General features: G+C 43.9%; 1 protein-coding gene across 2 annotated transcripts in view; it reads left to right on the forward strand.

Moving 5' to 3' along the window:
- Positions 1-26,137, forward strand: part of LRIF1 (ligand dependent nuclear receptor interacting factor 1) — a 105,914-nt gene that overhangs the window by 48,467 nt on the left and 31,310 nt on the right. The window contains exon 3 of one of the 2 annotated variants that reach the window (XM_069203738.1): positions 11,348-11,572. The exons of the other annotated variant lie outside the window; for it this stretch is intronic. Within the exon in view, the coding sequence (XP_069059839.1) occupies positions 11,348-11,572 (225 nt within the window). The remainder of the gene's footprint in view (positions 1-11,347; positions 11,573-26,137) is intronic. 2 annotated transcript variants of the gene reach the window in all.

Below are 26,137 nucleotides of genomic sequence, written 5' to 3' on the forward strand. Positions count from 1 at the left end.
AGACCCAGTGTTGAGCTACATTTGTCTCATCAGCCACAGCTTCGTACTAATCATAGAGAAAACACTGTCCTCAATCTTTTCTTCATTAAATGAGTATAATATGAAGGTATTGTGCAAATAAGATAAACCAGATAAAGTCATGCCACTTTTCATTGCCAGTGATTGCAGTTCCCCTATCACAGCAAATATTCACTATCCCTATATGCCTCCGTTGGACTAAAGCCGGCGGAAGAAGAAAGACCTACTTTAAATATAAGGTGTTCCAAACCCTGCAGGGTGATGTATGGTCTGGTTTGAAATTATCCTAGCTTATTTACCCCTTCAAAGAACATGTCAAACTATCTACAGGTCATCCCTTTGGATGCAGCTCAAACATGGTGCCACAATTTGGCTCCAAGATTAGAGATGATACGGCATCTTCTCACCTCCTGCGTAGACCCTATTTCAATGTTGGTGGTAAATTCAGATCCTTGCACAAATGGCAGTTTGTTCTGAGCGTTTCATAAGTTATGGTAAATATTGCACCCCGTCAGTTTTTTTTTTTTTTTTTTTTTTTTTTTTTTTTCCCCTCACCAGTTTCTACGGGTCAAACCTCTGAAATGTATCAAGGGAAAATGTGTGGAAACCTCAAGTACATGTGAACATGTGTGGCACACACCTTTTTCCTCTTGTAGTTCCTAATTTTCCCTTGGCAAAGTCAAAATCAAACTGCTTACTGGCTGTGGAAAATATCCCCAGGTTCTGCCAAACCCTGAATCGGAGCCGTAGGCTTCCATTGTGCCTGATAAAGGTTAGGCTACTGATCCTTCTGCTACCTCAATAAAGAGGCCAAACATAGCGGTTTCATTTTTAAAAGGCAGTTTCAAAATACAGTTCTTCACTTACATCCAAATGTAGATGCAGTAATATTGGATTATTACATGGAGATGTTGGAAGCGCTGTCCAGTTATCAGTATGCTTATCCTGCTAAATTGCAGAAAGAATTTTCATTTTTTTTTTTTTAAGAACAGTAAGGTGCAACATCACTGTGACACAGACCGCTTCTAGAACTCGCCCAGTTGATAGCCGAGGCTTTTTCTAAATGGATCCAAAGTGTGTACAGCAAAACAAGAGAAACACCCAGCCTCTACATAGTGGGATTCACTGGCCCAAATCTTTTATTCAGCGGTCACAAGTGAAGTCATCAGGACCCGTGGAGGTGCTCCACAAGCCAGATATCCTTCTGGGCCCATACAGCGTGGAAAATCACAAGAGCTGTAAAAAAGCCTCAGCTCTGCGCTTCAGCAGAGGTAAAACACATGTCGGCTGCCTGGAAATGCTGAAACTGCTGTGTATTCAATAAATAAATTGGTATCTTCTTGGGCATTCATATTGAATACTTTTTTTTTTTATTGCTTTGAATCGAAAAAGTGTATTTATGGGTGGCTAACATTCACATTCATAATACTTGTATTGCTCAGGAGAAGTAGGCCCATGCTCCTTCAAATGTACCCCTTCCACACATGGTTGCTGTGCAGCTTTGTTGAAAAACATTTCAATGAGGTTTGCAACAAATGTTCCACCGAATATGTCTAACTACAGCTGTGTGACATTTTGACTGGTTCCTTGCTCAGTAGTAATGCTGTGTAGCAGTGAGTTCCATGCTCTAATATTCTAAAACGAGCATTGGCAATGCCAATAGGTCTATCTTTAAAAGAATATTGTATATTAATTTTGTAAATAGCATGGGAATTGATATGTATTTGTTTGGAATCAAAGCACTGTAGAATTATATTAGTGTAGGTGAAAAGGTCAGATGACAGCTGCGCTGTCAAGCCAGACCTAAAACTCCATGTAGGTTAATGACTGTCCTCCTATCCCTGCTGCCGGCAGAGAAAAACAGTATAAATTATCTAGTTATCTAAGACACTTAAATAGAATTCCAGTTTCATGTGTATGCCCTTGAAAGTCCACACTTAGGCAGCTGGATAATAAACAAAATGCTCAAAGTTGCATGGAGGGGACGTACGTTGGCCAAATCAAAACATTTGCTCTTGGCTTCCAAAATGTGGGCGGGGCCAAAGTTCCTTTCTAGTGATAATTACATAATTGTCTGGTGACAAATGCTCTGTCAAGCCAGATCATAACCCCCAGCTATAAAAATATGCTAATGGTCTGCAGCTTTCTCTGTCAATTCAGGTGTGTTCCTCATGACTAGGTTTCAGTGCAGTGGGTTTGTCACACATTAACGATCTCAGAAACATTTATTTAATTATGTACACTGTCCTATATATACACTGTCCCATTGCGGACCACCGGTTGAATAATTGTATTCTTTTCTAAATATTGCAGGAACGGATCTAAATATAATGCGAATAATAAAGGCGAACACCGGCATCCTTGCCGTGTACCACGCTCAATCCTAAATTCATTTGAGTAGTCACCACACATCTGTATTCTAGCGCTTGGGTGTTTGTACAGGGCCTTGACAGCTGTAATAAGTCTGTCCCCTAGACCATATATCTGCAAAGTTTCCCACAGATATTCCCAGTTAACTCTATCGAATGCTTTCTCAGCGTCCAACAAAACCATAGCCATGGGCTCCTCTGCCACGTGTGTGGCATCAAATAAAGCTATAACTCTTCTAATATGATCAGTTGTGTCCCTCCCAGGAACAAGCCTATGCTGATTCTGAGTTACCAATTTGCTAATACGGGAGATCAAGCGAGTCACAAATATTTTAGAGTAAATTTTCGCATCACTATTCATAAGGGTAATTGGGCAGAACACTGTTGTACAGCTTTAGTTAACTAGAGCATAATGTGTATGTTTAAAATTTCATACAGACCTTGGTGTTTTTATAGTGGCCTGAAAATGAATGCTGCTTCCTCGTTGTTTATCTGCTAAACTGTGATCCTAGGTATTTATATCCACTTTCTGCTTCATTGGCATGTTCTAGCTGTGAGTTTTATCTGTACTCCTGAAGTCCCTTATCTAAAGCAACAACCACTTGTGATAGTATTGTCTACATGTCTTTGCTCACTTATGTTGTACTAAATGCTTGTTGTTCTCTGTCCTCACTTCTGTATGTTCATCTGCAGCTCAAAATCTCTAAGGTCTGGGATCATGGGCTTCAGTAGGAGCTTAGTTTCACCACTCTCATCTGAACAATTCAATTCATTATGCAGTAGCCCAGGTGATGCTGAATTCTTAGAGTTATTGGCTCCTGCACCTCTCCCTTTATTGGGAATGAGAAAATATGAAGAAGATGGTACTAGGTTTTTGGAGAAGTTGGTTGATAATGTAAAAGGGGGTTTCAGCGCCACCACACATAAAAAATGGTATAACTTGTAGTATGAATGGTCACCACAATTACAGCACAGAAGAAAACCTGCCAGTAGTTTGCAGTAATTGCAGAAACCAATGGATCTAGTTTCAGTTTTTCAAACTGTGAAAGTTCTATGCAGGAAGATATTTTTGAAGATCTTTTAACTCTGTTGGGAGTGATGCAGACTTGTATCGTTTTGATGAAAGGTTTTTGAAAGTGCTTGATTGGTTGAACCCAGTGCTTAATTTGTGCTTGTTGTTTCCGGTGCTGAGCACCGGCACTTATTTTTGAGGGCCGGGGCTTATTCTTCGGCCTCAAGCATTTGCTGCGAGCAAAAGACACATACGGGAAAGACGGAAGAAGGGAAAAACAAAAAAGCATCACAAAGGGAGAAAGTAGAAAGCTGCAAGAGTGAGCTGAAGAGGCAGGGAGTGGCTTTATATGGATTGAAGAGGCCCGAGATGGCTTCAGGATTACGCAGTCTCAGTATTCCGTGTTCGCAAATTTAATTGCAGCGGCCGTGTGTTTAAGAGGAGGGCTTTGGGCACCGGCACCTTTTTATTTGCAAATTGAGCACTGGTTGAACCAATAGTTGCGTGAAACTTACTTTAGTCTTTCTCACACATTTCTGCAAATAAAATCTCTTAAATTATATTGTGAAATACTGCCTGCCATGGAATGGTGTATAGTTAGTCGCAGGTGTTGTATATTAGAAATATGAATTTTAACCTTGTTTGTAAACTGTGTATAGATTTGTATTTCCCCAAAACCTTTATTCGATAAGAGGAAAAACCGTTCAATAAAACCTCAGGATATTTTCACTCCTTTTTTTATTTTTTTTATTTTTTTTATTCATATTTTTTAATTCACCCAAGCGAGTACAAATTCATAATTTCAAGCATTCATATTACAATATACAAAAGAACGTTTATCCAAATCTACAACACCTCTGCCATTACATTGCCTATTAGATAACCATCTACCCAATACTTCCCACCGGGCTTGTCCCTTTCGTCTCCCTTCCCTCCCTTTTCACTCATACAATGCATGCTGATATATCGAAAGGAGGCGATCTAACCAGAAATGCAATGTGGGGGGTTGTTGATCCATCCATACAGAGGAGATGCAGAATCGATACACAGACATGATTGCAAAAATGAACTTAGAAACACCTGGCTCAATTAAATCCGATACCCGAGTATTACAACTCCGGGGTTAATTCAACATCTTGACTGGCAACATCTTTAATAAACTGCTCAAACTTCTTCCTCAGAGTCAACAGCTTTATGCATGTAGGAAACGTGTGTTAAATCGGCTCCATATAGCTGACGTCTTGGGCAATGTATCACCTCTACCCGACCCCACTTTACTATCTTCCCCGGAGTGAAATACAGATCAAAAATCATTTTATAATGCTGTGCCTGGAGGAACGCTGAGATCAGGGTACTACACCCTAACCCAAGGGATTCATAAAAATCAGATTCTTTCACATTAAGTTTAACACACCATTTTTTGCTATGCTTTGCCAAGTCCTCTGGTAATTCATCATTCAATCTGGCGTAAACTGACTTTATAGTAATCTTGTCACTAGATATCATTATCTCCAGCAAAGAACACTTTGCAAATCCTACCGCCCCTCCCCCAGTTTTCCTATGAATAAAATCCCTTACTTGTAAATATTTTAAAAATCCCATTTGAGCTAAATTCTCACGTAAATTCTCATATGTAGTGATTGTAGATCCTACAAAAAAAATCACCTAATCTTTGTATCCCCTGTCAATTCCAACTCGCCATATAATTATCTCTAAATATCTCGAGGAGCAGAGTGTTATTCATAATCAGAGTATAATAATTATATCTGCCAAGCCCAATTCTCTTCCGCCAAGGGTCCCAACATCTAAAAGCGGCGTATAGAACTTTAAACCGAACCTTCTTAAAGTAGCTGGGTTCCAAAAATGCCAGCAAAGCACCTCTAGCAGCAGGACCAATTAATATTCGGGACATACCCTTCAACCCTCGCCGGACTGCTAATTTTTAACAAGGAGTGCATGTACTGTAGTGCAGCTGCCATGTGGTATAGCTTAAAATTAGGAAGAGACCAACCACCCTTCTCCCTAGACAATGTCATATATTTACTGGCCCTCCTAATCTTGCCATATGACCAGATAAACTGCATTATTAGTTGATCTAGCAAATTAAACCAGGATTTCTCAAACTCTAGTGGAATGGCCCGAAATAAATATAGGACCTTAGGGAGAAACATCATCTTTATCATGTTGCACCGCCCCATAATTGTCATATGTAAATTATTCCATCTGCCGAAATTATGTCTAGCTCTAACAATCGGCATGAGATTATACCGGACTATTTGCTCTACTTGCGGTCGAATATCAATCCCTAAATAAACTGCGCTGTCAACCCTTCGTGTATCCATTGATCTGCAATACTCGTTTAATACTATTTGGGTCTTTATTGAGTGAATAACCAGACACTGTCCCAAAGCTTTCTGCAGCCCTCTCAATTTTCTTGAGGGCTGGATCCTGGTTGGCGGTAATACCTGCAACATCATCTGCCTAAGCCAACATTTTTGTACCCCACCCATTGCGGACCACCGGTTGAATAATTGTGTTCTTTTCTAAATATTGCAGGAAAGGATCTAAATATAATGCGAATAATAAAGGTGAACACCGGCATCCTTGCCGTGTACCACGCTCAATCCTAAATTCATTTGAGTAGTCACCACACATCTGTATTCTAGCGCTTGGGTGTTTGTACAGGGCCTTGACAGCTGTAATAAATCTGTCCCCTAGACCATATATCTGCAAAGTTTCCCACAGATATTCCCAGTTAACTCTATCGAATGCTTTCTCAGCGTCCAACAAAACCATAGCCATGGGCTCCTCTGCCACGTGTGTGGCATCAAATAAAGCTATAACTCTTCTAATATGATCAGTTGTGTCCCTCCCAGGAACAAGCCTATGCTGATTCTGAGTTACCAATTTGCTAATACGGGAGGACAAGCGAGTCACGAATATTTTAGAGTAAATTTTCGCATCACTATTCATAAGGGTAATTTGGCGGTACGAGCTTAAGCTAAGCGGGTCTTTGCCTTTCTTTAAGAACACTACTATATTAACGGTGCCCCAGGACGGTGGGGGATTACCCCCTTGCTGTACTTGAATTAGCACCTTCAACAACACTGGTAAGAGCATATTCTTAAAATATTTATATAATTCAAGGGGAATACCATCGGAACCTGCAGCCTTCCCATTCGGGAGCCCTCGGAGTGCATCCTTCAACTCCTCCATTGTAACCTCCTGTCCTAGTTCTGCTTGCTCCTCTAAAGTAATCCTACCACCCATAATCTCGCTCACCCACCTACCATCAGATTGCTCCATACCAATAGGGGTGGCTCTGTATAGTTCTGCATAGTACTCCCGAAAGGCTTCCCTGATTGCATCGGAGCCTGTAACTATCAACCCTGCCTTATTCTGAACTTTCGAGACTGAGCCAATAGAGGCCCTTTGACGGGCCTGCACTGCTAAGATATGCCCCACTGTCTCACTGTATTCGTAACACTCCATCCGCCTTGCCAGATATTTTTTCGCTACCCTTTCCACTAAACACTTATCTATTAACATTTTGGCTATCGCTGTCTGATATAGAGCATGCTCAATGCTCGTGCCATACTCAACTGCTCTAATAAGTTGCTCTTCTGCTGCATGTAGTTTTCCCATTAGTTCCTGAGTCTGGACTGCTACCTGTTTCTGTCGTCTAACACTGAAGCCGAGTGTTTCCCCCCCCCTTATCACAGCCTTTAATGTATCCCACACTATCTCAACTGAAGCAGTCCCCATATTAAATTTCAGAAATTCCTTCAACCGTATACTCATATGCTGTATATACAGAAGGTCGTTCAGCAGAGCTCTCTCAAATGTCCAGCCCTTCCTAGGTCTCTGCCAGTCCCTTATCTCAACTTCCAGAAGTAGAGGGTTGTGATCTGCCATGAATCGGGCGTATAGCTTAATTTCCAACCCCTCTAGGAATATACAGAAACAAGAAAGTAATCTAACCGTGCAAACTTCCTATGGGGAGGTGAAAAATATGTGTATCCCTTGTTAGACCGTTTCAGTGTTGGTAATACATCTACCAATCCAACTTCCCTTTGCAAATTCTTGAGGGCCTGAAAAGCTCTGGGTTTGCGTCTCAAGTAACTTTTATTCCTAACATCACTTAAATTCTGCAGTCCATCCCATGACCCATTAAAATTCAAATCACCACATACAATGTACGGGGCGGGCCATACTGCCAATTCTGCAGAAATAAAATCAAATACTGACGGATCGTCGTCCACCGAGCCATACAATGAACATAGTGTGAATCTTACTGTACCCAGCAAACATTCTATGACCACCCATCTCTCAAACTGATCCGCCTTCTCCTGGGTGACTAGACATTTGGTATTACTTGCCAGGATAGCAACCCCCTTTGTTTTAGACTTTTGCTCAGAACACCCTAGCAACCGCAAGCCTAGAGTCTCCAGCAAAGCTTATCAGAATTTTCTAAGAGTTTCTTGCAGACAATAAATGTCCGCTTTTAACATTTTCAGATCGCCTGTCGTTTTTCTCCTCTTACGGGGATTGTTTAAACCACATATATTTATAGATGCTATCCGGAGTACCACCATATGTATACCTCAGATTGATTTCGCACCACTAAATCGTCCTTTTTAGTTATCAACTCTGTTCTTACAGCTGTTCTTATATCTCTACCTCTACCCTTTAGTTCCATCTTCATACCCAGTGCTCCAAGCACTGAGTCAGCTTGTATTCGATAATTATACCTTTGAATGCATTCTCTTGGGTACCAAATTTTCCTTATTCCCCCCCGCAGCACCTCCCCCTCCCCACCAGCCCTACCCCTACCTCCCTCACACCCCTCCCCCATCTGCCTCCCTACCCTCCTCCTAGCCTCCCTCTTACCCGCTTCCTCCCTTAAACCTCGCTGAGACCTCAGTCTCATTTGCCGATTCTCCTGATCTTCATCTTTCCACATAATATCAGTCAGTTGTCCACCATGCGATTCACACTGCTCTCTTAGGGCCTCAACGTCCGCCTCCACCACCATTGTTCTTTCCTCCATTGTGTTTAACTTTTCTTCAATTTCTATACAAGACTTTACGACCTTGCGAACAGTTGCTTGCAGGCGTTTTGTGGCGATCCGAGCCCGACGGCTCTGTACCCTTGTCTCTGTTTGCAACTCTTTAATCGAGTCGTATATTGACTGTAGAATTTCTGAAACTGTACTAGTGGTGCATGTACTAAGAACCGGACAGCCTACACTCCCATCAGCATTTAGTTGGGCGTCAGGGATGGGTACCTTCGCTGTCCCTGTCAGTTTGGTTCCTAAGTAGTCCCATTTAAGTGTCTTGCTGCTCTGAGCTAAAAGCTCAGTTCCACCGCTGGGACCAATCCGTGATTTTAAGCACTTACGTTGTCGCCGTTGTTGTCGCACAGTGGACTTAGCGGTTGATGATGTGCTCCCCGACTCAGAGGATATACTACCTCCTGTTTCACTCTGATTACAGCCGCTGCTGGTAGCATCAGAATCCTCAGTTAATTAATCAAATTTATCGTCTCCATCCTTAGACCAATCCGGAGCTTTCTTTCTCGTTCCCGTCTTCTTGGCTCCTACCGTAAGATTTTTGACTGCATGTCTTGAGCCCCCGCGCACACCACAGGGGGAATGTCAACTTCATCTTGAATATCCTGTACGCTGCCGTTAGATTCCACCTGTTGTGGTTGCATACTTTTACTAACGGACGCATTAACTTCCTCCCTATTTGACACCTTTTGCTCATCTCTATTGCCCAGAGCGTCCATCGGGCCACCGTCGGCACCTTGCAGCGTAGTCAGGGGAGAATCACTCTCATGAGATATTTCCTTAGCACCTTCAACGTGTGCCCTCTCCCTGCTACTTAACATGTAGTTTTCTTTTAGTGCCGATTCGATGTCTGCTGGAGGGGACTCAATGTGCTCAGAGCTGTTTTCTTGCATCCCGCCAGACAGAAAACACGTAATTGTAGGCTGTAATTTATCCTTCCCCCTGGCGTCTAATTGGGGGGGGGGGGGGTCCCCCTCCCCTTTATCACCAAGATTTCGGATGGCTTTTGGTGCCATATTTGCTTTAAGGGCACCAGGAAGCATGAAAAAAAGTTTACTAAGCCTCCCTGACAGAAATTCCGTGCTCTGCGCAAACAGTCTGAGAGCACTATTCAACAAGCAATACGCTGTCTGCAGAGAGTCCGACCGTACATGTCCAGCTGATCCAAACCTAAAGTGGAGCGTAGTCAGCATTGAGCCCCCCACCCTGCCGGGCCTATTTAATCCATTAACTGTTCTTCCTAGAGCGCCATGCCTTCTTGCAGATTTCTCTGCACTCTCTGTACTCACTCGCAATCAGCAGAAACAGCACCGCACCTTTCTACTCCACCGGAGGGGCCGCGCTCCGGAATTCGCACATCGAATTGCCGCGAGGAAAGCAAGGAGGGGGGGGGGGCACGCTTAACACAGCATCGCGTCTTCTCCACCAATGGTCTACTGCTCCGCTTGCTGCCGGCATCTGGGGTGGGCGGGGCCTAACGGCCGTCAACTACATGACCACCATCTTGTTCCAAACTCTTGGAAAAGAAGAGGATATTTTCACTCCCATCTGTTTCCAGTTTCATATTTTGTATTGAGTCATGTACTATTCCTCTCTATTCAGACTGCCACTCAAAATGTAGTGGATCTTCAATTGGCCTTTCGGGGGCTAGTTGGGGTAGATCTGCATAATGCACACTGGGTAAAGGGCAAGCATAAGGGTGTTTGATTATATCATCACCAATTTCTGGAAAGCTCTTTAGTACTCTGCAACTCAGGTTACTGTTTAAATGTTCTTCTGTAGGCAGCATGCTCATCACTCACCCCCAGTCATCTGACTATTATTATATAAGTCTTCACAGGTTTTAGAATTTTCCATACCGGAATATATCTGTGTATATAGCTGCCTCAAAATATCAAAGCCGTTGAATTAAGCCCTTTTCTCCCCGTTAATTTTCTGTTTTATACCAGCAATCGTGATGTGCATTCCTCTTGAGTAGTAGAAGTAACTAGCCGGTCTCCTTTTAAGTCAGTATGTTTAGCTCACTTTGCAGTAGGAGATCATCTTTTCTCATTTCTGTTAATTCTTTGTTTTCTGAGATGCCTGTTATCAATAGCTTTAGCTATTTTTATGTTTGCTTTCATAAATCTTACAGTTCCTTTCATGCTAAACAAAATGATTAAATACAGTTAATACAGAAAGGGTCTTAAGACTGATTTCATTTTTTTTTTTCATTTTAATGTAGGCTCCTGCCAGATTTTTTTCACCCCAACCAGGAACCTTTTTTCAGACATCTAAATATCCACTCTCACAAACAAATGTTCATTAACATTGTGGCATCAACAAAATAATAAGGCCCCGATACCAATTCCAATCCGTGTTTGGACTCCTGTTTCTTTTTGGATCACAGATCCAAATATTTCAGAAAACACAAAGCCCCTTTTGTTAATTATGGCAAGCCAAAGCTCCGTCAGAAATGGGTCAATATAGGAGTCAAAAACAAGCAATATATTCCAGTACTTGCGGTAGTGTGGTGTAGAAAACACCAAATTCTGTAGTCAATTCATCATTTTCCAGAGGAAAAACTCTGAATGGCAGTATTTATTGAACCGGATGAATACCACACCCATGGGAATCTGTGTTTACGGGGTACATTTAGAGATACCATTTGGAATCTGGGCACAAGTGGGCATCAGCTGCCTGTGCTGTGATGCTAAAAATACAATTAAGTCATTGAACTTCAGGAACCAACTTTTAAGCCTTCAAAGATCATCCTGTATTGCAATGTATAGAGTGCAGCAAAGCCTTAAAAATAACGCTGAAGTTAATGATAAGTTATGTGGTTAACTGTGAAACACATATGACATCAGTTGTTATTTTTTTTTTTTGCTGTTATAGGAAATGGCAGTTTCAACAAAACCAAGTAATTTAACAAGCATTGATAACTTGGGACTAAGCCTGGGACTCTTGAAGGAAATCAAAGTAAACCTCGAAAGAATTCCTGTTGATGTGATTGAATGTTGCAGCAAAAAGACAGAAGAACGTTTAAAATGTAGCATTGCTCCTTCAAAGGAGGAAGACGATGCAGTATTTGAAAGAAAGATGGATGGAATGATGAAAGAGGCAAGTTGAATTACTTAACGTCTGCGGATAATTGCCTTAAAGTAAAGTTCTTGCAAAGGATGTGTTTTGGTTGTAGCAAACCTTTTTAAAATAGATAATTTACATAGAAGTAAACATTGCCTATTTGTTTAGTGTATATGTGACTCTACCCATTGTTTAAATATAGGACCGAGCCAAACCTTTTGTTGTGATCCCCTATGTTGGGATCATTCCTCTCAGTTCTACCTCCATATCATTTGACCCTGAATTAGACGTTGAATCTCAATAGTACATTTCCATCAGTATTTAAACTGGAACAAGCCCCAACTTAAATTTGAGCCAACTCCTTCTCCTGTGAGATTCACCAACCCACTTTTCCACAACTGTTGCTGTCACCTCATTTGTTGATTCAGTGTTAGTTGATGCAGTCTTTCCTGAAATGAGAATGCATGACTCTTCATGGATGGATAGAGCCTCTTTGCCGACTAACCCTTTTAGTGATGTGTAAGCATAAATATAGCCAAAAGGCTGCAGACCACTGTACACGGTTAAAGGCTTGTATAAAGTCTGTGACGAGTAGGAGAGGTAGCTGAGTTCAGAAAGCAGGAGGGTACTATTTCCTGCATTGTTATGTAGTTTTCTTGCATCTTAAACTCTTTCCTAAATTGGAGAAGCGTAGAGGCAGTTCTGGTGAATGTGGGTTGTTTCTCCAGATCCCTAGTGCATGGATGGAAAAGGCCTGCTGCCTTCTTTTTAGGTCTCGCGTAGGCAGTGCATGTATTGCCTCTTTGAGACATGCTGTATCTATTCTTTGGGCTTACAACCGCCCGTCGCTTTTTATTGTTCCTCTGTGTCTGTTCGCAAAGGCTTGCTTCTCTGTGGTCAGTGTTTATGTCCCTTCTATTTGTGTCTCTACCCCTCCCATGAAGCACACCCCTGTTACTTGTTGTCTTGCCCTTTTGTCCATGTAGGTTTATTTAGGCACACTATTTCTTTCTTTTGTTTCTGCCCATGTTTTTGGATTGTGGGCTTGTTGCTCTACTTTTAAATTATGAGAACACAGAAATGCTGTTTTACATGCCAACATTTTTGTCTTGCTCCCTTTTCAATCTTTATTTTCCCTTTGTCTCACTCTTCACTCCTTACTTTGTACTTGTTTCTTTCCTCTGTTTTCTTCGTCTTTCCCGTGTTTATTTCCTCACGTTGCTCATCTCCTTTTTTTCTCCCATTGCTTCTTCTCTAGACTTGTTTCTAGGTCAATCCTTTCTTCAGCACCACTGCAAATCGTAGCAGGTCTGTGTGACTAAAAATGGATTGTCACATAAGAGCAGTCAGGTTGGGATATTCACAGCAAATCTGACAATTTTACTTTGGATTCGCCTACAAAGGTTTTGCACTTTGGTTCATTATTTCGTTTGGCTCCAGCAACCCACTTGGGGCAAAATGAAAAAATTGCAGGACCACCACAACCAGCATGCACTGCTCACTTGAGAGGCCCACTGGGGCGGACTGGTATTCAAGGAGACTAATCAGGTGCCTGTAATTAGACAAGCTGAAGCCATGCCGGTCTTTTCAGTAAGAAAGAAATGCCTGGAACACTTCCAGCACTGGCTGCACCTAGGAGGGTGAAACACTTTTATATTTTTCTCTGCTGAAGAAAGGATTGACCTAGAAACACGTGTCCAGAGATGATTTTATAACTTAAGGCCTGGAATAATGAAACTGCTTAAAGAATTCACTGTGAGTTGCTGGCTTTGCTTTTCTTTTTTCCCGTTTACATAACCTGTTGGGAGTGCGCTTTCACATGAGGACAACTTCGTTTTTGATTATTTTTATTTATATATATATATATATATATATATATATATATATATATATATATATATATATATATATATATATGTGTATATATATATATATATATATATATATATATATATATATGTATGTATGTTAATGGATGGGCCCAGGATCACAGGATGATTGTTGAGCTGATGCTGGGACTCAAACCTAGTTATTACACATTAATTCCTGGATGGCATTGGTTTGTGGCTAGGTTGGCGTTAGGTGACTGTTGCTGAATTTCAGTGTGAACGTTTGTCTAAAGAAATGTCTCACACCATCTTTGGGACATGCTTACACTGCGTTTTAGGAAAGAGTTATACTACCCAACTTAATGAACGTACAGCTGACCGTTTGCTGTCACAATAAGTTTCACAGTTGAGTCGTTGCTAATTATTGATGCACTATAATCACTCTCAATTGCACAGTGTTAGTACACTGAGATTGTGTGGGTCACTCTTTTTGTAACTCCCCACCTCCAGCTCCTGGAATCCAACATATGCATGTTGACTACGCAAATACAAATTCCTATTCTACTTTGCTGCAGTGTTGAAGAAGCTGGTCATCTTGGTGGTTCAACCTTTGTCTTTTGCAAATCTACAAAACAGTTGGATGTCTTATTGTGACTAAATCTAAATGTGATTGTATGGAACGCCTTTAGATATTCTGTGTGTGTTTTCACACTGCTAAAGTAGATTTTTTGTTAGAAAATGGGACCGTGTGTTCAATAAAACCTGATCAGAGGTTTTTTTAAAGAAGCATTGGCAAAACCAATAGCCCCACCAATGCAAGATCTGTTGGATTTGTCAATGTTTTCAAAGCCATGTTTTGCAGCAGCGCGGCTGCTGTGCAGCTGGTGAAGGTAAATAAAAAAAGAAGCACTATGACGCACCTAACACTGAGCATGGCTAAAAACCATTGGCAAAGCAATAGATCTGGCATAGGCGAAACCTATTGGATTTGCCAATGCTTGTTCTTTTTTTTTTTTCTGCAGTTTTATGTTAACAGTCTCATGATGTCTGGCTGTGAGTGTGCTGAGAGCAACCAGAGATGGTAAGCTTGTGTGCAAGATAAATGGGATGCTGGTTGTGATGGTTTTGTAAATGATGCAACTGATTATGAAGATGGTGCACCCCAGGCGGGGGAGCAATATAAGTTCCATCCAGATGGAAGTGTGAGGGAGGATGTGATTTTATTTCTGCAGGTAAAGGATGAAATGTGCTGTGGTGTGTTCAATGCCCAAATGGTCAGTGTGGAGTATATGAGTTAATGGAGCAGGGCACTACTGCCATCTATATGCCAGTTTAGATGCAAGCTCAGCACTAAATATTTCTCTGCCCCACATCTTCTTTTCTTTGGCGCCTCCAGTCCTCAAAGTCCGGTCTAGCACTTCTCTTCATTGAGGCAGTTCCTGCTACTCCATTGCACCATCTTTTAAGAATAAAACACAGCCTATCAAGAAGCTTGAAGTCCAACTAGGTATTAATGCAAATTGCAGGCAGCAAAGCAAAGAGTAATTGTCATTTAAACTGCCCAGGGGGGGGGGGGGGGGGGGTGTGTGTGTGTCAGTCAGTCAGTCAGTCATCCCTCCCCCTCAAGGAACCTGAGAACAAGTTTGAAGGAGCGATATGTAATTTATTTCTACAATACTGACTCCATTCTTCCCACAAACTTCCAGTTCTCCAAGGTTACACTTACGAAAACGTGCAGCATTAGGACTCCTGGGCCTACCAAAGCCCTGAAAGGTTTTCAGCTGACACATTATCATGGGACATTCATATCTGACTAACTGTGAATATCTTTTGCGAATGATTACTAGCATTTCTATTTATGACTGTATATGAGCATTCTGCAATATAATTTGAGAATGTTTCCACAAAACTACAACTATAACCAGCACTAATACTCTGAGCCTTTCTTTTGCTAGACTCAATACTGACTTTTGGGGTTGATCGGGGCACCTTACATAACAGAACTAGGGTGCTGATATCATATGACTAAGTTCGGGATAGTGCTACAGCCATGAGAATACATATTTCGCTTGCGATCTATATCTTGCAAACTACTCACAGGTGGAAAATGGAGAGTAGGGAGAACCAGAAGGGTCATCATAACACAGAAAAGGGGGTATTTAGATTTTGTGCTGCGTCATTCTTGCTGACTGGCATTTTGCCGCCTGCACTGCAGCGCCTAATTGAATAGTGCTGCAATTCTAAGTGGAAAAATGCCTATCAGCATGGTGGAAGGGGAGCAGAGGCACGCACACGCAGTTAAAAAAAATAAAATACAAAATCGCCAATAGCCGCGGGGCAGCCACCTGCCTCGACAGTAAGACGGTTTCTGATGGATACAACTACCTGTGGATTCCTCACCTAATGAATACCCCCATTGCGCCAGCATTCGACGGAAATCTTCTTCCTAGCTTCTGCACGTCAACGAGGACGTCCCATTCGCCCACGTGACGCCGTCTGACGTCATACAGGCAATAAGAAGTCCTTGCCGACGTCAGTTCCCTTTTTTCCGTGCCATTCGAAACGGTTATCTTCGAGGGAGCTACTGTTGCTGTTCGACAGTTAGTGTGTTTTTTTTGCTTTACTAGGTCTCAGAGGAAGTCTGGTTTTAAGCCCTGTCGAGAATGTTGGGGCAAAATGTCGGTTACTGACCCACATTCGGACTGTTTGTGGTGTTTGAGTTCTGACCATGATGTGGCCAGGTGCGATTCATGTCAACACATGAATCCGAAGGCCCTGAAGGAGCGAGAGGCCAAACTTTTTATGGCGAAGTCGAAGAGAAAGGAGAAGAGGCACCATAGAAAATCCTCCTTGCCGAAGTCTCATCAACGTCATCGAGACTCCCGGCGCCGTCGGGAATCACGGCGCCGGTCGAGTAAGGAGAGGTCGAGGTCGCCATCGACTCGACGTCGCAAGACTTGGGAGGTCAGTCCCACAGTCACTCCTCATCCTTCGACGCCGTTGCCTTCTCCAACTTCGCCCGGGCAGCCGCCTTCAGTATTTGAGGTGCCACAGCCTCAAGTGTTCTCACCGACGTCGAGGCCGGCGTCGGAGTCACCTTCAATCCAGGCACCCCAGTATCCGGCTTTCCCGGCCCCTGGAGCCGATAATACCACATTTTTAAATGCAATGTTTTCCATCTTCCAGCAGATGGCTCCAGGTGGTGCTCCGACTGGGCCTTCGGGTCCGTTGGCTTTTAGTTTGGGTGCTCCGGCGCTGCTGCGACCAGCACCCTTCATGCCCTTTCTCCCCTTGGGGAACGTGGGCTCGGCGCCGGTGTCGGCTCCGGTGGCTCCAGAGGTTTCGGCTCCGGAGGTTTCAGCTTCATCGGCTTCGGCGTTTCGGCCAGTGACACCGGCAGGGCCTTCTGCAACTCTGAGGCAGACTTCTCTTCATCCGACTCCTGGCTCGGTGTCGAAGCTACCTGTGGCGCCTGACCCGGCGTCAGACGGATCCGGTGATCTGCGTCGTTCCTCAACATCTGCAGACGCCATGTCGACGCCGAGAATTGAGGAGAGGCTACATTCGAGGAGACGTGCTCTCCGTCTCTTGGAGGAACAAGAGTATCAGAGGGTCCTGGAGGAAGGAGAAATTGAGGACTCTGGCGAGGGTCTTCATGGACTGGACACAGCTAGTGGCCTTGATACTTCCCCTGAGTGGGACTTGTCATCTCGAGGGGAATATACTGAGGAGGCAGCCACTTTTCATGCTGTGATAAGGAAGGCAGCTAACTTCCTGGAACTGCCTTTGCCGGTAGCTGAGGCGAAACAAAATCTGTTGACTGAGGTTTTACATCCGGCCTCTACATCAGCAGAACCTCTTTTGCCATTTAACGAGGCGCTGCTAGAACCTGTATTGGAGGTCTGGAAGAAGCCGGTATCTTCCTCGGCTGTCTATAGGTCTGTGGCCAGGAGGTATCGGGCTGCACCAACTGACCCTGGCTTTCTTTCCAGACACCCTACGCCTGAAAGCTTGGTGGTCCAGGCTTCCTGTTCTACAAGATCTGCGCCTGGATCTTTTCCATCAGTGCCAGCGGACAGGGACTCCAAAAAGATGGCTATGCAGTCAAAGGAAGTGTTCTCGTCATGTAGCATGGCGTTAAAGTCCACCAACGCTACGTGTATTTTGGGGAGGTACATTTATGCTCTGATGGACGAGATAACATCTTCGCATACAGAGGTTCCTCAAGGACTCTTGAATCTTGTGTCAGAAGCTCAAGCTGCTGCAACCCAGGTTATCCAATCTGGGTTGGATACAACTGACTCGGTGGCCAGAGCGATGGGCACGGCTGTGGTTGCGAGAAGACAGGCTTGGCTTCGCAACTCAGGGTTCTCTTCGGATGTGCAGTCGACCCTGTTGGACCTCCCTTTTGATGGGGACAAGCTCTTTGGTGCCAAGGCGGATTCGGCTTTGGAGAGGTTTAAGGAGAGCAGGGCCACGGCCAAGTCGTTAGGACTGCAAGCCACTTCTTCTGCCTCCTCCAGATTTTTTAGGAGGTTTCGCGGATTTGGTTGTGGCTCATCCACCTCTTCCTTTCGGAGGAAATTCCAACAGCCTACCTCCTCTCACCTATAGATCATTTAGAGGGAGGGGTAGGGTCCATACCAGGGGAGCCTCACAGCAGCATTCTGCCTCTTCCTTGTCCTCTGGAGGGGTGCAGCAGGGGAAGCAGCCTTAGGCTTCCACCAATTCCCACTCACTCCTCTCCTGTAGGGGGAAGGTTACTGTATTTTCTTCACAAGTGGGAGGTCATCACATCAGACGCCTGGGTTACCAGCATTGTGGGAAAAGGCTACACCCTCCCCTTTCGGGAGTTTCCGCCCCCCATCCCGCCCCGCCCATCTTATTGTTCAGCAGATCACCTCCGGTTGTTAGAACAGGAGGTTCAAGTCCTCCTTTTAAAGGGCGCGGTGGAGTTGGTTCCAGAGCAGGAAAAGGGTCAAGGTTGTTATTCCAGGTACTTCCTGATTCCCAAAAAGGATGGTCGGTTGAGACCAATCCTGGACCTGAGGATTTTGAATTGGTTCCTCAAACAGGAAAAGTTCAACATGCTGACCCTAGCTCAGGTGCTTTTGGCATTGAACAAGGGAGATTGGATGGTGTCTGCTGACTTGCAGGATGCTTATTTTCATATCCCGATACTCAAGTCGCACAGGAAGTATTTCTGGTTTGTGGTAGGGTCGCAGCACTATCAGTTTGCGGTCCTCCCGTTTGGTCTTACTTCAGCACCTCGAGTCTTCACGAAGGTGATGTCGGTGGTTGCGGCAGAGCTCAGAAGGAAGGGGATAGCAGTATTCCCTTACTTGGACGACTGGTTGATCAAAGCCAAGTCCCCGGAGCTTGTGCTGCATCATCTGCAGTCGACAACTCCGTTGTTGTTCGACCTGGGCTTTTCGGTGAACGTGCCCAAATCTCACCTAGAGCCCTCTCAACGCCTCCTGTTCATAGGGGCAGCACTGGATACAACATTGGATCGAGCCTTTCCTCCGCCTCAGCGGATTCAAGACATTCAGGCGTTGGTTCCAATGTTTCAAGGTGGAGCGGCCATTCCAGTCCTCAAGGTCCTTCGTCTGCTCAGTCTGTTTGCCTCCTGCATACTGTTGGTCACGCATGCTCGCTGGCACATGAGGGCTCTTCAGTGGTGCCTCCGAAGGCAGTGGTCTCAACACAAAGGAGATCTCGAAGGTTCTGTCAAGATCTCCAGAGATGCTGCCTCAGATTTGAAGTGGTGGATTGCAGGCGACAATCTTTCCCGGGGAAGGCCGCTCACGCAGCCTCCACCAGTGACCACGGTCATAACGGATGCTTCCACTCTAGGGTGGGGAGCTCATCTGGGGGACCTGGAGATCAAAGGGATTTGGTCTCCAGAGGAACAGATGTTTCATATCAATCTGTTAGAGTTACGGGCTGTACGTCTGGCTCTCAGGGCCTTCCTCCCATCCCTTTGCGGTCAGTCGGTTCAGGTCCTGACGGACAATACTACCGCGATGTGGTATATAAACAAACAGGGAGGAGTGGGGTCATACCTTCTCTGCAGAGAAGCTCTTCGGCTATGGTCCTGGGCAAAGGACCATCAGATTTGCTTGGTAGCAAATCATCTGGCCGGAGTCTTAAATGTACGTGCGGACAGTCTCGGTCGTCATTTCTCGACCGACCACAAGTGGCGTCTCCATCCAGATCAGGTCTGTTTAATCTTCCAGATGTGGGAATTTCCTCGGATAGATCTGTTTGCCACCCGGGAGAACTCGCACTGCCCGTAATTCTGCAGCCTCCAGTATCCGGTGCAAGGAGCGTTGGGGGACGCGTTTCAGAGAACCTGGTGCGACCAGTTGCTTTACGCGTTTCCCCCCATACCCTTGATTCCTCGAGTGTTGAGGAAAATTCGCCAAGACCGGGCCCAAGTCATCTTAATAGCTCCGGATTGGCCAAGGAGGGTATGGTACACGGACCTTCACCAACTCTCACTGTGCCCTCTGCTCCGCTCCGTCTCCCTCTCAGGGCAGACCTCCTCTCGCAGTCGCAGGGGCAGGATTTACACCCCCAGCTCCAGAGCCTGCACCTTCATGCCTGGAGATTGAACGGGGCAACCTGAGTTCTTTCTCTCTCCCGCCTGATGTAGTGGATGTTATCTTAGCGGCCAGGCGACACTCCACTAAATCTATCTACGCTAATAGGTGGTCTAAGTTTGTGGTATGGTGTGGAGAGAGGCAGATTGATCCCTTACGCGCTCATTTGTCAGATGTTTTATCTTTTGCTTTGTCTTTAGCACAGAGGGGTTGTGCAGTTGCTACTGTTAAAGGTTACTTGTCTGCTTTGTCAGCCTTCATTTGTCTTCCAGACCAGCCTTCGTTATTTAAATCTCCTATAGTACTTAGATTCTTAAAGGGCCTTATGAATAAATTTCCTCCAAATCCTTTCGTTATGCCTCAATGGGATTTGTCCTTGGTCCTAACTTTCCTTATGGGGTCCCCTTTTGAACCTATGCATTCTTGCCCCTTAAAGTTGTTAGTTCTTAAAACAGTCTTCCTGGTGGCTATAACATCCGCAAGGAGAGTGAGTGAGTTGCAGGCTTTATCGGTAAAACCCCCTTATACAACTTTTTATGGGGATAAGGTGGTGTTGAGGACCAAGGCTGCTTTCCTTCCGAAGGTTGTTTCACCCTTTCATTTGGCCCAGACAATTACTCTGTCCACGTTCTATCCTCCGCCTCATCCTTCAAAGGAAGAAGAGAGACTGCACCGCTTGGACCCAAAAAGGGCGTTAAGCTTTTACATAGACAGGACGAAGGATTTCAGGCTGGAGGATCAGCTTTTCATCGGATACGTGGGCAAGAGGAGAGGAAAGGCAGTCCACAAGAGAACACTCTCCAGGTGGGTTGTTCTTTGCATTAAAATGTGTTACTCTTTAGCAAAGAAGGATCCTCCTGATGGTATTAGAGCTCATTCCACCAGAGCTAAGTCAGCCACTTCGGCCTTGGCCAGAGGTGTTCCTGTGGTCGACATCTGCAAGGCCGCAACTTGGTCGTCCCTTCATACTTTTGCGAAACATTACTGCTTAGACTCTGAGGTCAGAAGGGACGGCCATTTTGCACGGTCAGTGCTGCAGGATTTCTTGGTTTGACCATTCAGGCACCCACCACCGGGCGCGGTACTGCTTTGGGACTCTATTCATTAGGTGAGGAATCCACAGGTAGTTGTATCCATCAGAAGAACGAGTTACTTACCTTCGGTAACGACTTTTCTGGTGGATACATTAGCTACCTGTGGATTCCTCATGGAATGGCCTATTGTTCTCAGGCACGTAAAAAATGTTGGTACTGACGTCGGCACGTCGGCGAGGACTTCTTATTGCCTGTATGACGTCAGACGGTGTCGCGTGGGCGAATGTGACGTCCTCGTCGACGTGCAGAAGCTACGAAGAAGATTTCCGTCGAATGCTGGCGCAATGGGGGTATTCATTAGGTGAAGAATCCACAGGTAGCTAATGTATCCACCAGAAAAGTCGCTACCGAAGGTAAGTAACTCGTTTGTTTGCCCCTTAGTGAAATGGCGGCAAATCTGCAGAAGGTATTGAGGAATGTTAAAAGGGACAATATGGATGGGAAAGTGGTCAGGGACTGTTATAATAGTTTTGAAGATTGTTGGATTTCTGGAGGGCCTTTATGTCTGGCATTGAAGTACATATGGATTTCGTGGGGTTCAGTATCGAGGTGTTAAAAATTTCCAGATTGTTAAACTAAAGGACAAACAGGCATTCTGAGGGCACACCACAGAACAGCGGGCATGTCCTATGTTTTCACGTTATTTTATGGGCTCTTTAATATTTATAACCTTCTTTACTGGTCTCCTGTGAAATCCTAATGGGCTTAAAGGAAATCCTACCGGCTCTAGTGCTGGGACTTACTTTTGGAAAAGTTGATATTGCAAAGTAGCATTGTGTATACAGCCATATGAGGAATATGTGTTTGTATGCTTCTGTTTCTTATGAGCCTTGCTTACTATGGAAATAGCAATAAATACTAAAACATAGGGTTCCATGTTTGAAAAAATGAAAAAAATATTTATGCCCAAAGGCATCTAGGCGCTGCCAAGAATTGAAGATAGTAAGCCTAAAAAACTACTCTAAAAGACAGTTTTATAAGCTGAATAGTCATGTTTTAAGTGCTTTTCTGAAAGGGAGAAGTCCGGTCATGTTTTTCAAGCAAGAGGGAAGTGTATTCCAGAGTTGGGCTGTGCAGACTGAAAAACGTCTGCCACCCCAGTTGTCTCCAGTGCCTTAGAATGACAGTGTTTGCCATATATGACCAAAGTGACTTTGAAGAAATATACAATGAGAAATTACGTTTAATATAGCCTGGCCCAGCACCATGTAGTGCTTTAAACGCAGTTCAGAGTGCTTTGAAGTCGATGTACTACTTTGCCTGGAGCCAGTGGAGTTGGATAAGGGCTTGTTAGGCTGACTAATGTTTAGGAATCCCTAATACTAACCGGACCGCCGCATTTGCACCATCTGTAGTAAATGAAGAAATCTTTTTTGAATATTCAGAAAAAAGAGCATTACAATAGTCATGTTTGGCCAGCACAAGTGCTGAGGCTAGAGTCTTGAGTGAGAAAGAAGAATGAGAATATAGCATTAATCTGTTTACAAAAGAGAGTTTATCATCAAATACTACTCCTAGATTCTCGGCTTTGGCCACAGGAGTGGGTAATGGGCAAAGATCCTGAGGCCACCAGCTAGGTGACCAGAAGGAAGTATCCTTACCGAACAATAGGACTTTGTTCTTCTCAGAATTTAACTTAAGGCAATTCTTATTCATCGATTTGCTAGTATGAGCATACAGTTATGGAATGTCTTTGCGTTGTCTTCACGGTTACTGGCCAGTGAGACAACAATCTGCTCGTCATCGGCGTGGAACACTACAGAGAAACCAAAGGATTTTATTAAAGAGGACAGTGTGGTAACATAGTGATTGAATAGGGTGGGACTTAGGGAAGAACCTTGTGGTACTCCACATGGTAATGAGAAGGGGGATGATGTAAATTTGTCGAGGGCGACGAATTGTTCCCGTTCCAGAAGGAAAGATTTTAAAAGGGCAAGTGATTTACCCCTAATGCCAATGGAGAAGAGACGTCCTATTAACAAGGTATGATTTATGATGTCAAAGGCCGCTGAGAGGTCTAATAAAACAAGTGCTGTGTCTTCTCCTTTGTCCGTGGCCATTCTATTCTCTTCTGTGGCTGCAGTAAGAACCAATTCTGTACTGTGCTCACTTCAAAATCTCAACTGAGTCGGCCCGAGGAGGCTTTTCTCTTTAATAAAAGTAGTGAGTCTTGATTAATGGCTTTTTCTATAATCTTTGCCAGGAAGGCGCAAAATAGGTCTGTAGCTGCTCGGGTCTCAGACCTCCAGATTAGTGTGTTATTTTTTTTTTGTATTATTATTTTTTTTCAAATAGGAGAGGCAGGATTGATGTTTTTTTTCCATTCCCTAGGAAAATGGGCGGAACTGATCATCTGATTAAAGATGGCACTAAGATCTGAAGCTACCACATCTGGGATCAAGTGCATGATTTTAACAGGACAGGGGTCCATGGGGGAACCGGATTTGATGGTTGTGAGTAATTTCTGAACCTGGTCAAGCGTAAGATTGGAAAAAGAGGACAGTAGTGCAGTGTTAAGAGGAAATAACCTGAGGACTAGAGCTTGTCCTTAATTTGTCCCTCTTACTAAGAGAACAGTCATCAGAATGAGGGCCATGTGACTGCTGATTATTAACCATAAAGGTGTCATACACATCTTTAACTTTTGCTGGGGGGAAAAAAACTGCAAGAGAATTGCAGAAATCTTGACTAGCACAGGAAGTCTTTTTCCCGGGAGATTAGCAAGCTCTTTCAGTCGTGAACAATTATTTTGAAGAATTGTTGGAAGCTTTAATCTTCTGAGTATTTGGCTTTATGTGTAAGAGCTTTGTAGTTTATAGTGTTCATTCTATAAATCTTTTTCTGAATCATCATAATCATTTCTCCAGTTACGTTCTTGCTTACAGCATATTTGTTTTTGAATTGTGAGTGTCAGAGAACCAGGATTTTGATGGAGTGGTTCTACGGGTCCTAAAAGGTTTTTCTGGCAGCAATTGGTTCAAGGCAGTACTTATCCATTGATGGTAGCTAGCCGTGCCAATCTCAAGATCATGAGATGCCAAGGGCAAAGATCTAGTTAACGAGTTTCCTAGCGCATTTACATGTAATTTGTGCCTAGAGCGATTGAGTTTTGGTTGAGCGGACCTTATAAGTTGTCGAAGAGTTAACTGGTATTCTTATTTTGAACATAACTGCTCTATGGTTTGACCAAGTGAGTGGAAGTTATTCCATTAAGTATAAGTATGGGTTATCTGAAAAGATCTCATCAAGCAAATGACCGGCTACATGCGTTGGCACTTCGACCAGCTGTGTAAGACTTAGGTTTGCCATACTATTTATGAGTAAATCTGAGTCTGTATATAATCTGCTTTCCAAATGAAAGTTCCCAAGGACAGTGTAAGCTGGAAAATTCACTTTGTTCTCCATTAATTGAAAGCCTGAACAAAGGAATCTCTGGGACCTTGAGGACGATAAACCAATCCATTTAAGGTGTAATTTTTGTTGAGCTCTATTTTATATGAGAGGGCGTCACATTCATAAGACTGTGGTACTGCTGAAACAGAAACGGTCTCGGTAGATTATGGCCAACCTCCACCCCTTTTGCCTATGTGGTCCAATCTAAAAATTGAAAAACCAAAGGGATTGCAGGAACTGGGCCTGGGCCAGAGGCAGCATCAGCCAAGTTTCTGTTATAAACGCTAAATCTATTGAATAGTATTCCAGAAACTCTGCAAAAACCATCTTATTTTTTAACTAGTGACCTGGTGTTGATTAGTGTGCAGAGAAAAGATTGCAAGGGACCAGCTGTATCAGAGTAAAAGGGGCTCTGTACTCAGATGTCACTAAGTTTAGTGTTAGTTAAAGCAAAATTACGAATCCAGCATTCAGACTTTATCTGAAGGTTTTGAGGATTATGGATGTCACCAGGACATTCCTTTCCTGAGGATTTGTACTTCAAAAGTTCTACCCTGGTGTACCTCAGGGAAATTGCTTTCACAGAGGGCAAAACCAGGGGGGTTGGTCCTGAGTGCAGTCCGAGCGCGGACGGGTGCAGGCAGGCTTGCCTTTGGCATGGATGCGCAAAGTGTTTTCTTTTTAAGCCCTACATCGGGGAGGGGGGTGTGATGGCAAGTGCTAGTCGGTGTGATATAAAAAGAATCAGTGCAGGAAACGAAAAAGGCGAACAGGGGGTCCAGCGACCTCTCCCACACTACCACAAACTCCATTGTGGAGTGTGAATACTGGTAAATGAAATCTTAATTAAAATAAAAAGTCAAAAGAATTGGCACAAATAAAATGAATAAAATAGGCAGTAGCCTTCCGAAGATGGCGCTTATTAATACAACAGGAGCCAGGCACCTTGTGAGGTTGCACGCAAGTGCTACAAGGAAAATAACGATGACAAAAACAGTGAACGAAGCTACCTTCAATCGAGGTTGCGCGGACCAAGCCCTGCATTGGAGGGAGGGGGAGGGGGAGGTGTCAGGAGGAGTGATGGAAAGCACTAGTCTACGCAATGTAACACAAAATGGTGGGGGGAACGAAAAAAGCAATCCAGGGTCCAGCAACCCATCCCGCACTACCACAAGCTTCCTTATGCTACAAAGAAAATACTACAAAGACAATAAAGATGGCGGTAACAGTGAAGGATGCAACCTTCAATCGAGGCTGCGCGGACAGCCTCTCCCACACTACCACAAGCTCTCCTGTGGAGTGTGAATACTGGTAAAGGAAATCTTTTTTAAAATAAAAAGGAGAAAGAATAAGAATGTTTTTGAGGTTAATGTATAGAATGAGAAAGGTACTAACAAATTGACCATTTTTTATCTTCAGAAAAATAGGTTGAAATACAAAGCAGCAGATTTCTAGCAAATCGCTACAAGGGAAAATCAGCACAGCTCTGTGCGGGTTTTTCCTGGGCCGATTTTACCTCCCCATTTGGATTTTTGTAGGTCCGAGTGAGGGATAATGTTTCGTTTTCACAGCACTGAAAAACATGTTTCCCCCTTTTCGATATGCAACACACGGAATGGGGACCTTTTTGCCATACAGAAATTCCTCAAGGTGATACTTAAATGAAGTTTCATAGAAAAA

The sequence above is a fragment of the Pleurodeles waltl genome, chromosome 8, assembly GCF_031143425.1.
Source record: "Pleurodeles waltl isolate 20211129_DDA chromosome 8, aPleWal1.hap1.20221129, whole genome shotgun sequence".
In the NCBI taxonomy this organism is placed as follows: Eukaryota; Metazoa; Chordata; class Amphibia; order Caudata; family Salamandridae; genus Pleurodeles; species Pleurodeles waltl.